The sequence below is a fragment of the Rhinatrema bivittatum genome, chromosome 3 (genome assembly GCF_901001135.1).
Source record: "Rhinatrema bivittatum chromosome 3, aRhiBiv1.1, whole genome shotgun sequence".
Taxonomy (NCBI): Eukaryota; Metazoa; Chordata; class Amphibia; order Gymnophiona; family Rhinatrematidae; genus Rhinatrema; species Rhinatrema bivittatum.
The window spans coordinates 534,179,909-534,199,360 of NC_042617.1; the positions used below are offsets into that span (position 1 = coordinate 534,179,909).

General features: G+C 44.1%; 1 protein-coding gene across 1 annotated transcript in view; it reads left to right on the forward strand.

The window, feature by feature from the left end:
* Nucleotides 1-19,452, forward strand: part of LOC115088644 (exostosin-1-like) — a 109,947-nt gene that overhangs the window by 30,966 nt on the left and 59,529 nt on the right. Inside the window, exons 5-6 of the mRNA XM_029596906.1 lie at nt 13,954-14,086; nt 15,776-15,894. Coding sequence (XP_029452766.1) covers nt 13,954-14,086; nt 15,776-15,894 — 252 coding nt within the window. The remainder of the gene's footprint in view (nt 1-13,953; nt 14,087-15,775; nt 15,895-19,452) is intronic.

The window sequence follows — 19,452 nt, forward strand, 5'->3', positions numbered from 1 at the left end:
TTTCCAGAATTGTGTGCAGTATTCTAAATGAGGTCTCACCAGGGACCTATACAGGGCCAATATCACCTCCCTTTTTCTGCTGACCATTCCTCTCCCTTTGCAGCCAAGCATCTTTCTAGCTTTTTACCATTGCTTTATCCTCATGTTTGGCCATCTCTCCCAGATAGTAACATAACATAATAACATACTAATGAAGGCAGAAAAGGACCAAATGGTCCATCCAGTCTGCCCAGCAAAGCAAACTTCTTATGGTAATATCTGCTGCGCCGTGCAGGTTACCAATATGTTTCTGTTAAGGGTAGCAACTGTCGCTCTGTGCAGTAATTCCCAAGCCTTATGATAACCCATAAAAAATGTACTGCTAGCAACATTTTTACTGGGTGATGAGCCTTCTTGAAAATTCTGACAGTGCTGACATGTTTTGCTTATTGACCTGGCCGTAGAAGCAGTACTGTGCTTTTTCACTTATGTCTGCATATCTGTAACCCAGACCGTAAAAAGTCAGGGCCTATGTTTGTTGTCATCTAAATCCAATTCTTCTTCCACTCCCCCACCGCCTTCAAAGTGGAGAGTGATGTTGTAGTTATGTCAAAAGCATCAAGGCTTATTGGTTAAGAGTAGTAATCCCTTGTCTTCTGTTAAGGGTAATAATTGCTACTCTATGCAGGTTACCCCCATGCTTATCAGTTCTCCAGACCATAAAAGTCAGGGCTCTCATTAGTTGTTGTCTGAATCCAACTTCCCTTTTCACCCTGCCATTGAAGCAGAAAGCAATGTTGCATTTGCATCAAAAGTATCAAGGCTTATTGGTTAAGGGTAGTAACCACCACACCAACAAGTTACCGCCATGCACCCTTTTCTTCATTTCCATCTTCTAGCCTTTAGAGACCCACAGTGTTTATCCCATGCCACTTTGAATTCTTTGACTGTTGCATGGGTTAAAGATCCTGCTCTTTTCATTCTTAGAAGTATTTCACCATCCCCTTGGGTTTTAGCACCCTAAATGCATTACTCTGCATTTTTTAGCATTAAATTTTGGCTGCTGGACCCTAGACCATTCCTCATGCTTCACTAGATCCCTCCTCATGTTTTCCACACCTTCCTTGCTGCCCACCCTGTTGCAGACTTTGGTATCATCAGCAAAAAGACAAATCTTTACTGACAATCCTTCTGCTATGTCACTCACGAAAATGTTGAAAAGAACCAGTCCAAGGACCGATCCCTGAGGCACATCACTAGTAATACCCTCCTCCTCAGAGAAAACTCCATTTACCACTACTCTTTGTTGCCTCCCACTCAGCCAATTTTTAACCCAGTCACTCTAATTCCTATATTAAGGTTGTTCAATTTATTTATAGGTCTCCTAAGCGGAACCGTGTCAAAGGCCTTACTGAAATCCAAGTATACTACGTCTAGTGCTCTCCCTTGAACCAATTCTTTTATCACTCATTCAAAGAAAAAGATCAGATTCATCTGACATGATTTACCGCTGGTAAAACCATGCTGCCTCAGATCTTACAATCCAAAAAACTGCACTGTCCTCTGTTTTAGCATTTATTTCATTAATTTGCTACCACAGAGGTCAGACTAACCAGCCTGTAGTTCCCAGCTTCCTCCTTACTTCCACTTTTATAAATAAGAATCACATCCACCTTTCTCCAGTCTACTACTTCTGACTCTTAAGAAGTATTGAACAAGTCAGCCAGTGGAACTGCCAGGACATCTCTAAGTTCCCTTAGTACCTTCTGATGTATCCCATCTAGCCCCATCGCATTATCTACTTTAAGTTTAATTAGCTCCTCACAAACACAATTTTTCTGAAAATCTATTGAGCTTTACCTCACTTCCAATCTTATTTGTGTTTGTTTTATGTGGTCTTGCTCCAGGACCTTCTACAGTGAAGACTGAGCAGAAATATTTGTTAAGCATTTTTTATCAGCTTCTACATATTCCTCCACTTCACCTTTGCACTTTCTTCTATCACTAATATATCTAAAAAGAGTCTTGTCCCTTTATTTTATCATATTTGCCATTTTTTTCTATTTCTTAACAAAAAGATTAGTTGCCCTTATAATATCTTCTAGCTTTTCCCCACTGCTCTTCCACTTTCCCTAGATTAGATTTTCCCAACCAGCTAATGATTCCTTGAGCTACTCCCCTATTTTAGCAAAGTTGATTTTCCTAAAGTCTAGGACTCTTGCCTTTGAATGAACCTTCACCTCTTGCACCCTAATACTGAACCACACATCTGGTGATCACTGGATCCCAGATGATCATCCACTACAACATCAGAGATACTGTCCCTGTTGGTAAGCACCAGGTCCAGCATCTCCTTCTCCTGTGTGGGTTCTGTTACCAGTTGACAGAACAGTTCTCCTTGCAGAGAAACCAGGATCTCCTAGCTTCTACAAGACACTGGAGCCACAATGTCCCAATCAATATCTAGCAGATTGAAATCCTCTAGCAATAGTACCTCCCCTTTCATAACATAGTTTTCCTCTCCATTAAATCTCTATCCATTTCTCCTGTCTGTGATAGAAGTCTGTATATAATACCAATATAAACAGATGTTCCATCCCCTCTTTGCAGATTAACCCATAGTACCTCCTCCTTACCTCATAAGCCCAGTAATGCTGTTGCTTTAATATTTTTTTATATATATAATGTCATGCCTCCTCCTTTCGTTCCTACCTGGTCCCTCCTAAATAGATTATAGCACAGTATTACTGTATTCTTGTCATAGTTCTCCATGTGACCATGTCTCCATGACAGCTACTATATCTTCTTCCATCACTACCTCTAGATCTGGAACTATATTTCTTATTTCTATAAAACTTTTAATATTTTACTTATTATAGGGTTTGTTCATCCATTCGCAATGATTCTAGTTTAAAGACCCCTCAGTAGGTTAGCCATTCTGTGTTGAAAGACACTGTGCCCCTGCTGCTGCAGGTGGACCCCCATCTCTGCTCAGCAATCCTTGAAATACCATCCCATGATCCAGAAAGCCAAACTTCCTCTCATCAACACCATCTATGCAGCCAATCATTGATCTTCAGAATGCGAGCTTCCCTGCCTGGGCTGTTATCCATGACTGAAAGGATGGAGAATACCACTTGTGCACCTATCTGCTTTACCTTCTCTCCCAAGCAACTTGCCAAATACAAAACCCTACTGCATGACTACAGAACTAACACTCTAAAAGCCAAACGCGACCACTATGCCGCCAAAATTCACAACTTTCAATTCATCCCGAGAGCTCTTTTCTCTTTTATCTCTAACCTTACCATGACATCTCCCAAGACATCTCCATGCGAAGACCCTAACACTAAATTCAACCAGCTTGCCCAATATTTCCACAACAAGATCGCCACTCTTGCCTCACGCTTTCCCCCTGCTCCTTCACCGACCAAATTTAACCCTAAAGTCATAGACTACAAAATGGACACATTCGAAAGCACCTCCTCCTCTGAAATCTCTGCTATACTTAAGAAAATGCGACCTGCTACCCACCCCTCTGACATGATCCCCTCCAAAATGCTGTTGACAATCCCAGACAGCATTTCCCAACCGCTAGCTGATATTATCAACACCTCCATGGCCACTGGAGATGTTCCCACCCAGCTCAAATCAGCCATAGTAAAACCCATCCTGAAGAAACCGAAACTTGACCCTTCTGACTTATCCAACTACCAACCTATCTCCAACCTCCCCTTCGTCGCTAAAGTCCTTGAAAAAACTGTCAACACCCAACTGTCAAACTACTTAGACCAGCATCAGATACTCTATCCATCACAACATGGCTTTAGAAAGCGCTTCAGTACTGAAACTCTTCTACTCTCCCTCACCGACCTCGTCATCAGAGGCTTTGACAAAGGTCACACATTCATTCTAGCCCTACTAGACATCTCCACAGCCTTCGACACTATCAACCACTTTATATTACTCGACAGGCTAGCTGACATTGGCATCTCTGGGATCCCACTTCGCTGGCTCAAATCATACATAAGTGACAGACAATTCAAGGTAAAAATTGAAAACCATGAATCGGAGCCAATCGACATCACAAGGGGCATACCCCAAGGCTCCTCCTTATCATCCACACTCTTTAACATATACCTCCTCCCCCTCTGCCAGCTACTCTCAAATCTCGATCTCCCACACTTTGTCTACGCAGACGACGTACAGGTTCTTATACCTATCACTGACTCCATCTCCAACGCCCTAAAAAGATGGGATACTGCCCTCTCATCCATCAACTGTCTCCTCACTCAACTCAACCTAGCCCTAAACCCCAACAGAACTGAACTTATGATCATTTCACCTCAACCCATCAATTCCTTACTCACCCCCTCAGCCAACTCTCCCCTTGCTCCCCCAGTCCTCTCGCAATCTGTAAGAGACCTAGGCGTCACACTTGACCCTCAATTCAGCCTACAGAAATTTATCTCCTCCACCATCAAAGACTGTTACTATAAATTACACACCCTCAAAAAACTTAAACCTATCCTGCACCTCAACGACTTTAGAACAGCCCTACAAGCCCTAATATTATCTAAAATAGACTACTCAAACGCTCTACTCCTTGGTCTCCCGAAGAACAGCCTTGCCCCCCTACAGCTGCTTCAAAATGCAGTTGCACGAGTATTAACAGGAACCCGCAGAAAAGAACACATCACACCTGTTCTCAAACAACTTCATTGGCTCCCCATCACAGCCAGAATTCAATTCAAAACCCTCACCCTTATTCACAATGCCATTCACAATCCTGACATGCTCTGGTTCTCAGACAGTTTACACATCCGTTCCTCTTCCATACCTACCAGAACGCCCTACACCGCAAACATTCACACACCTTCCCCCAAACTCTTCCATCTAACAGCCACCAAACAACGTGCGATATCACTAGCTGGGCCCTCCTTATGGAAATCTATGCCCACCCACCTACGCCTTGAGACTTGCTCTAAGAAATTCAGACAGAACCTCAAGACCTGGCTGTTCACACGAGCCTACGCATGAGCCCCCCTTCTTTTCACTCCTATTCTCCTTCACCTCCCCGCCCCGCCCCACCCCCCCACTTGCCCTCCCCTCCCCTCGCCCCCCACCCCACCCCTCCCCTCCCCTCGCCCCACAGGTCTCTCCCTCTACTATATTTTTGTACATAATCTATACTTGCATTTATTATGTTTTTGCGTTTACCTATTTGTACAGCATAACCTCCCTCTAGTATATTTTTGTACATAATCTATACTTGCATTTATTATGTTTTTGCGTTTACCTATTTGTACAGCATTACCTTGGTTTCCCTTATCCTTATCTGCTATTAATCAAGTTGACTTAGGAAATAGCCACTGCTATTTCTGCACCAGTAGATCTGGGGCAGGCAGCGAAGAAGCACAACGATGAAATAGGCCAGGGGTCGAGACAGGCAGCAGACAGGCAGAAATGAGAAGACAAGCTGGGGTCAAACCTGGAGATCAAGCCGAGGACTGGATACAGGAGCAGGGAAGAGGCAGGAGCTGGATCAAGGCAGGAACGGAAGCTGGAACTGGAACAAGGCAGGAACGGAGGACATCTGTAGCAACTAGCACTCAAGCAGAGAAGACCTGTTGCAAAGGCAATGTTCAGAGGGAGCTGTGGGGTTTAAATACCCCTGCTGGATGATGTCATCTTCCGGGGCTGGGCTTGGCTTTCCCGCCATTGTCCCTTTAAAGGGCGGGGCCTCCCACACGCGCCTAGGGAGAGCCCAGCTGAAGAGAAGAGGACGGCGTTGGCAGACATGTGGCAGGCCGTGGGAGGCCTGCCATTGAGTGGAGCGTGCCCACTGAGCCGCAGAGAAGAGTGGCAGTGGAACAAGTAGGAGGACCCAGTTGGGGGTTGCCGCGGCCGAGAGCCGCAACAAACACCACCACGCGGCCTACTGTGTGTGGTGTGTGAGAGAAAAGATAACCTCCATGACAGAGAGTAACAACTGAAGCAGATTTTTCTGAGGAAAACCAGGCCTCAGTCAAGGCAAGTTGATAAAGAGTATGAGAGATAAAGAGGTCATAAATATAGGCAAGTTTCTTGGAAATAGGGTGAACATTCTACAGGGAACACGAAGAAAAAAAAAAAGAAGAGGGAGTTTGGGAGGAGAGGAATAATGATAAGATTAGAAGGGTAATGATTTGATATGCACCAATGCAAGTGAAAGTTGCCTTGGAGGACCAGGATTGGAACTGATATCCCTGGCTGAGAGTAGGAGGAGGAGCAGGAGAATACATCAAAGAGAGGTAGAGGTGTGTTGACAGCGACAAGGATGAGATGCTGTTAGAGAGAGTGGAGATGGCTGGATGAGAGGAAGAAAACTATGAAGTTCAAGAGCAGTGGATAGTGCAGATGACAGAATGTCAGGTGAGATAAAGAATGTAGGGAATGAGGAAGCTGGACTTGGTATTAGTAGTGGTAGCCAGCATGAAATAAGACTGGGGAGGATTAGCATCAGGAAGAGAAAATGTAGTGGAGCCATAGGAAATAAAGAGAGACGTGTAAGCTCCCCAATACCTGGCCAGCTGATCAGGGAGTGTGAGGTGGGAGCAGATCAGGCCCAAGGTGGCTTGTGACTTCCAGAGTCACCCACCAAGGCAGGGTTTGGCCACCAGATGTCACTGTCCCTATAGTATAACACTCTATTAAAGAGCTATTCATACCCTTTAGTCCCTACTTGGAGGTTCTAGATTAGATGCCTCAGCTCTATTTAACCCAGCCATTTTAAGACACATGGGTTCAATTTAAGGAAGCAGAGAGTAAAGATGTATTTTTCCACAATCTGGTGGGGCCTTCCAGCTTCATCCTAAGGAGTTTATGTTAGAAGAGACAGCTCCCAGTACACTCCCTGCCTGAGGGTCCTTCTTATAATTTACAGAGCGAAAGATTTGTAAGCCTGATATCCTTTAGGGACAAAAGGGCTCTCACCAGGGGACCAAAGACTTGTGAGCCTACTCTAAACCCTAGCTAGGCAAGCACCAGTGATGGATCCTGCTGCAAGAGACAGTAAAGGCAGAGAAGACAACAAGTTTAAGCTTTAAAGTATTTTTTGGATTTTGAGTTAAGTGGGGAGGTTTTTGAATCTCCCCTCCCCACTGGTATTTCAGAGCGGAGAGCGTGCCTGATCCCACTGACTTTTCCTTAAGAGAAGTCCCCTGGAAAAAGAATAATCAAAATTGAAAGGAAAAATTAAACTAAAAGAAAGAAGAACCAGAATCAGGAGATCCCATCCGGATTTCCTCTAGAGGGACCAGGACAGGCTGGGTGTCCAGGATAAAGATGTATAAAGGTAGGATTTTTCAGTAAGGTTGGGGACATCTCCACTAGGATTCCTGCACAGCTGCTGGGAGAATTATCCGCATTTAAAATCACCATGGGCTCTATTCAGATGTCTGTGACAAGGACACCTACCTACCAGAACTGTCTTGTAACACCTTTCAGAGGTATACTCATCAATTTGGACAAATGGACTTTATTTAACTTTCCCTAACTTTACCAATCAGCACACTTTATTTTAACACCCAGACGTAGACCTGTCTGAATTATTCCAGCCTCTCACCTCATGGGAAACATCTAAAGTATAGCATACACACTGGTGACCTTTTCTCATCGTTTGGGTCATAAACGAGAGCTTTCCTCTATAAAAAGAGTCCCCCCCCCCCCCAGGGATTAAGAGTTAGTGAGAGATGCAATGGTTATCTGGAGCAGCCCCAGAAGAGATAAATAAGTCATGTGTCTTTAAGAGTAGCAATCCTCCAAAAAAGGGATTACAAGTTTGTTTAAGGGACAAAGATTTCCCTCTCATTACAGTGCATTAGAAATTGAAGCCGCATCTTTCTTAGTATTTGAAGGAAAGCATAGACTGTATCTATTTAACTTTTCAACTGATTAGAAGTATCTACTGTACATAATTGATGTCTCTTTTGTAAATATGTACAACTATCACCTCAGTTAATAAATACTAGTTCTCATGAACCCCAGCCCAGTTTCTAAAGTGAGCCTCGGTAACCAGGACCCTGCCTTGGCCAGGACCTGGAGTCAGAACTAGGCCTAGGCCTCAGCTTTATGCTTGAGCCTCAGTGTTGGGCCTTTGCTTAGGCCTTGGCCCAGACCTCAGTGACAGGACCCAGCCTAGGTGAGGCACCAGTGTTGGGTGTGGGCCTCGGTGATGGAACCTGGCTTCAGGAATGGGCCCTGGCCTATTTTTCTTTTATAGTGAAGTCAATGGGACCTTCCCCATTGACATCAATGTAAAACAAAAAAATAAATGGAACAAATATATATTTTTTTTGCTCCAAAACTAATGAAATGAAATGAGGTACTCACAAAGCAAACCAATGAACCAAAACTAAGTTTTTCAAGTCTCTTTTCATAAAATTCATAACATAAAGTTATGTTTGGTAAATCTGTAAATCTGTGATTTCTTCAACAATGAAGTCCTAGCCATATTCCCTCCCTACTCTAGGGGTAATTTCCTCCTGGGATAGCTATCTCTCCTCTTACTTATTTCCTTTATTCTTCTTGGACATTAGATGAATGTCTAATCTTCTTCCAATGCTTCTATTTTGTATTGCTGAATTTCTTTATTTTCTTTATTTATTTAGCGATTTTATATACCGACATACACTGTGAGTATCACATCGGTTTACATTGAAACAAGAACTTAGCTTAAAATGCTTTACATATAACTCTTCATATATGCGAGTAAAATGAACTGAATGTAAATGAACTAAATGTAACATGAACTGATGCGGATAACAAAGCTAAACTTAAAATGGGAAACAAGAGCTTATTTTACATCATTTTACACTATTTTACAGAGAGCTCTTTGTAAATGCGAATCTTTAGAAGAAGGGATTGGGGGGCAGAGAGGGGGATCACAGGGATTATGGGAGGAACCAGGGGTGGGTGGGCAAGAAAGGAACGAGATGCCTGAAAGGATTCAGTCTGGTATGGTATATGCCTGTTTGAATAGCCAGGTCTTTAGCTTCTGCTTAAATTTCTTTGGGCAGAGTTCCTGGCATAAACTAACTGGCATAGAGTTCCACAGTGCAGGCCCGGCTATGGACAGTGATCAAGCTTTAGTGGATGCAAGGTTGTAGAGTTTGGGAGAGGGTGTGCGTAAGGTTGCCAGGTATTGATTTCTGGTCGGTCTTGAGGAGGTGTGGAATATTAATGTTTCTTTGAGCCAATTCATGTCGGGATTGTGAAGGGCTTTGTGGATGATGGAGAAGGTTTTGTATCGGATACGGTGTCCAATGGGGAGCCAGTGTAGATCCTGGAGGACAGGTGATATGTTTCTACGGGTGTTAGTAAGGATGCGAGTGGTAGCGTTTTGAAGGATTTGGAGTGGATGGATGCCACTAATCAAAATGGCGCTGATGGCCTTTGCCCTTACCATGTGACAGGGTATCCGTGCCATTGGCCGGCCCCTGTCATATGGTAGGAGCACTGGATGGCCCGCACCATTTTTAAAGATGGGGCTGGCCATCCAGTGCTCCCTCCATGTGACAGGGGCCGGCCAATGACACGGATACCCTGTCACATGGTAAGGGCAAAGGCCATCAGCGCCATTTTGATTAGTGGCAGCCGACGGCTCGGGAGCGGGAGATCGCTCCTGGGACCCCCACTGGACCACCAGGTATCTGTAAAAAGTTTTTTGGGGGGTCGGGAGGGTGGGGGAAGCTAAGGGATTAGTTTTAAAGGGTTGGGGTGGGTTTAGGGGTTATTTTTGTGTGCCGTTTTTCCCGCCCTCCCCCAAATCGATAAGAGAACCCCCACGAACAATTTCGTCGGGTTTTCCTATCTGTTTCGGGGAGCCCCCGATTTCTGACGATTTTGAAAATATCGTACAATATTTTCAGTCGTCAGAAGCCTGATTCACATCCCTAGATTGTTAAGAGGAGTCTTGCTGGGTGCAGTGGTAGTGGGGAATCGTGTCAACATAATCGTGTCAACATAATTTCTTATGATGAAAGAACCAGATGATCAATCTCAAAGTTCAAAAAGGGAAGGAAGGGTAAAAAAAAACCTTCTTCAACTTAACTCTAAACTGGAAAAATCCTCTCTTCAATCAAAAAGGAAAATTTTGACAAGAAAGTCTCTTAACTCTTCAAAGATCCAGATCTCACAGTACTGGGCTTAGGATTTCTCCATAACAGAAAAGAACATAAAAAGAAACACTCCTCTCCTGATGTCCAACTAAAAGATTCAAACATAGAAACATAGAAATGACAGTAGAAAAGGACCAAATGATCCATCCAGTCTGCCCAGCAAGCTTATGGTAGTATCTGCTGCATCGTGCATGTTACCCAGACCATAAAAGTCAGGGCCCTTGCTGGTTGCTGTTTGAATCCAGTTCCTGCTTTGCTCTTTTCCCCCTGCCATTGAAGCAGAGTGCAATGATGGAGTTGTATCAACAGTAATAAGGCTTATTGGTTACGGGTAGTAACCACCGCACCAGCAAGTTACTCTGTTGTACTCTCTTCTTCATGTCCATGCTCTAGCCTTTAGGGATCCACAGTGTTTATCCCATGCCCCTTTGAATTCTTCCACTGTTTTTGTCTTCACCACCTCTTCTGGAAGGGCATTTCAAGCATCTACCACCCTCTTCATGAAGAAATATTTCTTAACATTGGTTCTGAGTCATCCACCCTGGAGTTTCATTTTGTGATCCCTAGTTCTACTGATTTCTTTCCAACGAAAAAAGTTTGTCAGTTGTGCATCATTTAAAACCTTTCAGGTATCTGAAGGTCTGTTTCATATCTCCCCTGTACTTCCTCTCTTCCAGGGTATACATATTTAGGTCCTTCAGCCTCTCCTCATAAGTCATTTGATGGAGACCCTCCACCATTTTGCTCACCCTTATCTGGACAGCCTCCATCCTATCTCTGTCCCTTTTGAGATACAGTCTCCAGAACTGAACACAGTACTCCAGATGAGCCCTCACCAAGGACCTGTACAAGGGGATTGTCATCTCCTTTTTCTTACTGGTTATTCCTCTCTCTATGCAGCCCAGCATTCTTCTGGCTTTAGCTATCACCTTATCATATTGTTTTTCCATCTTCAGATTGCTAGACACTATCACCCCAAGGTCCCTCTCTTGATCTGTGCACAACAGTCTTTCACTCCCCATCACATACAGCACTTTTGGATTACCGAACCCCAGATGCATGACTCTGCACTTCTTGGCATTGAATCCCAGCTGCCATATCTTCGACCACTGTTCAAGCTTTCTTAAATCATGTTTCATTCTCTCTACTCCTTCTAGCATGTCCAGTCTGTTGCAGATTTAGTATCATCTGCAAGTAGATAAAATTAACCTTCTATCCTTTCCACAATGTCGCTCACAAAGACATTGAACAGAACCTGTCCCAACACTGTTCCTTGTGTCACTCCGCTTAACACCGTTCTCTCTTCAAAGTAGGTTCCATTTATCATTACATGTTGTCTTCTACCCATCAACCGGTTTGTAATCCACTCCACCACCTTGGCGCTCATTCCCAAACTTCTCATTTTATTCACAGGCCTCCTATGTGGGACCGAATCAGAAGCTTTGCTGAAATCCAAGTAGATCATATCAAGGGCTCTTCCTTGATCCAATTCTTTAGTTACCCAATCAAAAAAATCAATCAGATTTTCTGACAGGACTTTCCCCTGGTGAATCCATGCTGCCTCGGGAACAGCAATTCTCCTGATTGTAGATAGGTCACTATCCTTTCCTTTAGCGAGTCTCCATTAATTTTCACTGAGGTGAGACTAACCAGCTGTTGCGACCGTCGCTGCCTGATGTCTTCACTCCGCCCTCTTTACCTCTGTGGCGACTCCCTCCAGGTCTGAAGGACGGCTGGCTGCTGCGGCGTCTCCCTGCCGTCTCTCTCTGGCGTCCCCGGGCCGGCTCGACACTGCAGATCCGCCATGTTGCCTGAAGCCTAGGGCGCGTGCGCTCCGAGTGAAGTACCAGCAAGGCGCGAACTTCAGGGGCGTCCCCCTGAGATGACGTCATCCGCTTCCGATATTTAAAGGTCTCTGATATCGCTACTAGTTGAGTTAGCAAGGGCTAAGGTTCAGATTGGGTTCCCTGCCTAAGCTACTCTGCCTCCTCGGACTTACTAGAGGTACCCACTCCTCGGGGGCCTCGCTCTCTCTCTTTGCCTTTCAGGTTACAGACAGGAACCGGTACTCGCTCCTCGAGGGCCCTCGTTCCTGACTATCTGCTGATTCTCTTCTGCCTGGAAGTCATCATTATCTACATCATTGTGAGTTACCATCACTCTCTCAGAGCTTTCCCTGGAACCAGGTACTCGCTCCTTGACGGCGTATCCTTTCCAGCTCCTGAGCTCCCTGAGACCAATATGTGAGTGTTGTCATCTAGTTCTGTTCATGAACTCTGCATACCCTGCCTACTCATTGTCTACAGTTTCTCAACAACTCAGCCATCCAGGGATCGCTGTTACAGTATCTGAGGGACTTCAGCTCACTACTGCCACCTCTGGTGGTTTCAAGACCTGTTTAATAAAAGAACTAGTGTGTGTCTGTCTCCATACTCTAAGCCTAGCCGGTGGTCCCTCTCGGGATCTTCCCCCAGGGGCATGGTCATCTGCCACCATCCCAAGGATCCACTTACTACTATCTCCGGCAGTCTATAACAACAGATTGCTAAGTCCGCCTACGGAATACATCAGATTGACACTCCTATTTGATTGCTTCTCCCATCAGCATAGCGAATCATGACACTGGCCTGTAGTTTCCAACCACCTCTCTGCTATCATTTTTGTGAAGTGGGACCACCTCCGCTCTTCTCTAATCATATGGCACCATCCCATTTCCAGAGATCTATTGAATAGTTTATGCAGTGGATCCACAGCACATCTCTGAGCTCCCTCAGTATCCTGGGATAAACCTCATCTGGCCCATCTTCTCTTTTTAGGACAGTCCATAATGCTTCTTCTTTACCTCATGTCCTTTGCAATTCAGTTGCTTGGATATTGTTTCTGACATAAAGAGCTACTCCTCCCCCTTTTCTGTCCTCTCTGTCCTTCTTTAACAAGTTATAGCCCGGGATGGCCATATCCCAATCTTGAGTCTCAGTGAACCACATCTCTATATAGCAACAATGTCCAGTTCCGCCTTTACCATTAGGGCCTGCAGGTCTGGGATTTTATTGCTCAGACTACGAGCATTTGTAGTCATAGCTTTTCAGCTGCTCTTCCTAGTCGCTTTTTCTGTTTTTGTGAACTGATTGGTTTTGTTACTTTCTCTTCCCATTTCTTGTATTGCTTGGGGGTGACATTCCAATTTCATTGACCATCGCCTGCCACCCCCACTTCCTAATTTAAATGCCTGATAATGTATGATTTGAATTGTTCACGTAGCATCCTCTTTCCTGCCACAGACAATTGTAGGCCATCCTTACCATATAATCTTGTATTCCTCCATACATGGCCTCAGCCTCCAATGTATCCAAAACTCTAGTTGTCTCTGTCTTTTATAGCAATAGGAGGAAACTACTGCAACAACTTCACATGAGGGTGCTGAGGCATAGATGGTTTGCTCCTCTCTCCTGCTCTACATGCATAGCCTTTCTACACAGCCATAAATTAAAAGGAACCCAATGAGGCCTTGCAGGTGTAAAAGAGGGTATATTTTAGATCACAGGCTAGGGTGAAATGCTTTGATATATTCATGAGAATAAGCAGATTCCCTATAAATCTTAATTTTAAACAATTTATGCTACCAAACCCATTAATTCCCATAAAGCACTCAAGAAGCATGTATGCAGCAGGTTTGTCTTTCTGGAAGGTATGTATTGATCTATATAAAGACTCTCAACTTTTTATTTCTAATTAATTAAAACAGATAAAACAATCTCAACTTTTATGAATGAGGAACATAGGAAGAAATAAGTGCTCTTTTCTTCCCTGGCAGATAATTCAGGATCGAATCTTTTCCCACATAAACCGGAATTCATTGATGTGGAACACACTCCCTGGAGGTCTTTTCGTGCAGCCCCAGTACTCCACTCACCTTGCTGATTTCCCATTCTATTATTTTGTATTGGGTGAGTATAAATAGCAGTGGATACCAATCATAAGATTGTAGTATTCTGTCAAATCATCCATTGTTAGTCAAGTAAGGGCCAGTCTACGTATTGTATTTATAGATCAACCAGTCTATTTCACTGAAACAAAATTATTTTAGTTCGCTGAAGTTTTTTTGTTACAAAAAAAGAAGGTAATTTGGATTTATACAGCACCTTTCGCATCAGACATATCCCAGTATGCTTTATCAGTGTATACAGGTGAATGTGAGGCCATCCCAGTGATGAAAACCAGGCAGCAATCACTTGTGCATCAGCTCACATTCCCTCTGAGATAGAAAGGAAGAAATACAGATTGAGGAAAGCAGAGAGAGAGACACACACTCAGAGAGGCTCTTAAAGTGGTTAGTGTATGAGATTGGGACCCAAGTCTTAAATTTATGTTTGACTACATTACCAAGCCCACAGCATAAAGTTTAGTTATAATTTTCATAAAACTGCACCTGAATAAAACTGAATTAAAAATGTCAGTCATGTATGTTATGGGGCAATTTTCAAAACAGCTTGCATGCAATGTCCACTTTTACTTGTGGACTTTGTACCAGTACTCAAAGAGAAAGTCGAGCATCCTTTCCTTTTGATAACTGTCTAGAGAAAAAAATACTCTTAGAGATTTACACCTTGTAGCTTTGAAAATGCAAAATTATGCATGTTATTGCTTCATGCCTCTCCTGACCAACCCCACATCCAAGCCCACCTACCTTTCCCACAGGAAAAAGTATGCACATTGTTGATCCATGGCCATACTTTTACCAATGGAAAGGGTCAACAATTATCAGCCAATTTCCCCAGGTTAATGGCTTTTGAAAATTGTTCTTGATGGGGACTGTTGTCAAAACAATCCACATAGTTGCAAAGTCTACACATACTTTTATTCATGGACTTTGCTAGGTCTCAAGGGGAAAGTACAGCATATTTTCCCTTTGAAAATTGCCTTGGTTAAATGTACCCATAGTGCTTTGCACTTGCATTTTCCATTAAAAATAACAGGTATCATTTTGAAAATGCAAAACTCTGTATATTATTGCCTTTCTACCCTTTCTCCACCCCTGGGAATGCTTTCCACTCAGTATTGGGGAACAATAAGCATACTTTTTACCCATGGAGGGGTGGGCAATTTTCAAAAAGTCATTTACGTTTTTATTGCTTTTCAAAATTGCCCTTTATGGGAGAAATTTTCAAAATCATGCAGGTATTTGCAAAACAAACCACTCAAATTCTCAAAAGGAAAGTGCACGCTCCTTCTCTTTGAAAATTGCCTATACCTGATGTACACTTGCTTTTTCTGTGATACCTTTTCCCTGTATTACAACAGATTGTTTAGAAAATACAAAACTACATGTGTTGTTGCCTCCCTGATCTAACCCCACCTCTGAGGTTACCTAGTTTACCCATGCATTGTTGATCCCCACATGTACTTTTTACCTATGTACAGAATGGGCAATTTTCAGGCAAGGTGTTTATCCAGGTAAATGCCTTTTGACAATTGCCCTCTCTATGTATTCTGAACAAGAATGTTTTTGTTTATTCATTTTCCTTGAGATAAAGACCACTTCTGACTCCGTCACAAGTATAACGGTAGGATCTCTGTATAGCCCCTAGCAGAGAGTTTTCACAGGAATAACACCAGGATCTCTGGTGACATTGCAGGTCAAACCCCAGTCAAGGAATTTACAGCGGTTGTTCATGCGGTGTCTCCACTGCTGACACATTCCCAGACGATCCTCAAGCTCATCGTCAACGTAGCAAAGTCCAGGTACTGCAGACAGGTAGGTATAACAAACTGTGGTCAGGCGAAAGAGACGGCATCACTTTATTCCCGGTAGAGACTGGGAAAGCATGAGAACTCCTCTGCGATTTACAATACATACTGATTATTCTCTTATTAACTACCAGATTTGATAATACAATCTAATAATCCTACAATATTGTTTTTAAAACTCATTAATTGTTTTGCATATAAATGGAAAGCTCTTTTCATTTTTTAAGAAATCAACTAGTTCAACAAGTTTGCAACTCCATAAGAACAAGGCCCATACACTGTACTCACTCTGCCATACAAACTCCAGATCATTATAAAACTTGATGTTTTTCAGTTTAACTTAAAAAAGCAATGAGCCAGATAATACTTACTTCTGTGTGAATGAATACATGCCAGAGGAACTCTTCAGTTTTCCCCCACTGTCTTATGCAGATGAGCTGGAGGAAGAAAACAGCAACTCCAACACCCAGAAGCAAAAAGAATAATGTTGCTGCAGCTTCTGACTTAGTCCCTTATATGACATATGAAAACCTTATAATAGCTGCAGATTTGTAGGCCAGTTCTTACCAGAAAGGTGTACAAGTTGAGCCATTTAAAGAAAGATTGCAAATTGCACAGATATTAGCATAGCATGAATTTTGTAAGAAAGGCCTATCAATATAGGAAATGTATTATTTCCCTTCCTCTTGGTTTTGGTAAGATGGAATTGTCTTATGTACACGGTTTTGGCTCTGAACGGCCATCTTCTTCTCTATCCCATAATCCATCCTCTGCTCCCATAATCCATCCTCTGCTAGATTACTATATATTGCCATGTTTTGAGAGGTCAGTGTACCTGTCCTTAAAGAGGAAGAGTGGTAGAATGAAGGATTCTTCATAGTTGTGTAATAAAGAGGAGCACTATTTGTGAAGAGAAAGACCAAAAAGGTCCATCCAGTCTTCCCAAAAAAGTGTTTAGTATTGTTATTGCTGCATAAGTTTTTTGCCATCCCTCCTCCCCCTCATCTAGTTTGAATACTTGGAATATATGATCTGAACTATAACTGTTTGCCTAGGATCTTGGTCATCTTTCTAGAGTGATGCAGGTCATCCCTACAGTAAACTCATGTATCTGCCCCAATAGCAATCCAGAGCTCGTGAAATTCAAACCCTCTTCTTTACACCATTTCTTCTGCTAAGCATAGAAGATTCTGGCATGACATCTTTCTCCTTGCCATAAACAAGTAATATCTCAGAAAATGTCAATGTCTTTGGCTGTTCTTAAGACCTTCCCCTAAGTTATTGAACTCTTTTTGTATTACATTGATTTGGGGATCTAATTAACATGATAACGCTCAATGTACAAACTGATTTTTCAAGCCAGTCTTAGAATGAATATGCATGAGATAGGTTTGCATGGAACAGAGGCTGTGTATGCAAATCTATCTCATACATATTCATTATGGATATCCTGAAAACCAGCCTGTCTAGGGGTATTCAAGGGTCACTTTGACAAACATAGTACCAGATATGCAGAACAGAGTCTGCATTACCATGGTTACATTAAAGGACACAACCTGCAAATCAAATTTCTCTGTGCTAATTGGCCAAGGTAGATGGGGGAAAATGCACCTCCATCCTCAACAGAAATCACACCAATGGACATTAGCCTTCCCTCCTCTCAAAGCTGATGTATCCCACTGTTGTGTCCCCCAGACCTCCTGATGTCCCCTCCTGAACTCACAGCTCTGATTGCAGCCCTCTTCCCACCCCAATTGCCCCCAAAGTCATAGTTCACCTTGCAGCCCCCTAATGGCTTCCTGAAGACACAGCCCTGATTATGGTGACCCCAACCTCTCCCTGGTATCCCCCCCCCCTCCAAAAAAAAAGCCATGATCCACCTTGTTGCATAATCTCCATTGTCCCCTTCAATCCTGGCCACAGTCTAGTCTGCAGAGGTGTCCAACTCCCCACTTCCAGAATTCCAATTCCCAGATATAGCCTGCTACCCAGTAGCCTCCCTGGATCCCTGGCCTATCTCCCCCAATCACCAACAACCAAAGATGAGATCAAGTCCCTGGCAGCCCTCCCCAGACCTTACCAAACTCTAAACCCCTTAGTCACAGCTTAGTCGGGCAAGACTATGGACTCTATCCCCCCCCCCCCCCAAAGATACAGCCTAGTTGGGCAGCTATCCATACCCTTTAACCCAAACCTATCAACCCTGGGTTGATGACCCCTCCTATAATGCACAGTGAATCTTAAGATCCAGAAGATAACAATCTTAAGAAAAACTTACAAGGATTCTTAATATTCTATATAACATGGAAAAATAGAAATAGATTTAAAAACATGCAAACACAGATAACAGAGCAGTTTGGAACCTCTCTCCTTTGCTCCTCTCCTTTCTCATGTCTGGTTACCTCTAGACAGACATCTGACACTCACCTCTTGCTGATCCTGTGAATATCTTCATTCAGACAAAGAATTCAGATCAGGGTCCTGTTGCGGTCCCGTTTCGAGCCTTCCCCGGGTCGTTCCCACCAGGCCCCGGGCCTGCAGGCCTTCCAGCGCGTCTCTCCCTCCTCGGGAGAGACGCCAACGTCCCGACGCGGTTGGCCCCGCCCCCTTACGCGCGCGCGTGGGGAGGAGTCCAGTTTAAAGGGGCCAGCATGGGAAAAACCACAGCTGAACCCAGGATGATGTCAGACGCCTCAGGATACTAATATCCTGCTACTAGCTCTCTTCTACGCCTTGCAACAAGGTTCCTGGACTTGTCCTGTGGTTGCTGCGTTCCTGGTTGTCTTCGTCCCGCTTCTGCCTGCTCCCCTTGCTGCTGATTCTTCTGGCTCTGACCCCTTGGACTGGCTTTGGACCGTGCTCTGGCTCTGACCCCTTGGACTGGCTTTGGACCGTGTTCCGGCTATGACCCCTGGATTGGCTGCAGACTGCTCGCTTGATACGAACCCCTGGACTGGCTGCTGACCATCTCTGGAATCCGACTCCTGAATCGACCTTGGACCACCTTCGACCTGCTGGAGGCGCCAGCCGTCCGGACCCCACGACCTGCAGGAGGCGCCTGCATCCGGACCACCTTCCACCTTCAAGGAGTCGCCTAAGTCCCAGCGGTCGTGTCCCTACGGGCTCCTCCTGGGGGAACTTCGGCTTCCAGGGTGAATCTCCAAAAGTCCCAGCGGCCGGACTCCTAAGGGCTCCTCCCGGGGGAGTACCGGTCTCCAGGGTGAAGATTCTTCCATCATCAGGGGTTGACGTCAGCCATTCTGCCAGTAGGTACGAAGTCTTTGGTCGCATAAGGCTTCACCGTAGTCCATTATCTAAGCCTACTCCGGGTCTCCGAACCACCTCCTGGTTGGGACTCTTGCTGTGGGTCCTCACAGCACTCCACCTTCTATCCCAACCGGCCCAAGGGTCCACGAACATAACAGGTCCTCCTTCCCCCATAGAAAGAAGAACTTGGGGTGAGAGGTTTACTACTCAGAATAGGGATACTCTCCACCCTACTGATGAAAACAATAGGAGCAGCTACTTTTAGTTAAGTATCAGAAGACCTACTATAGTTCTGTGT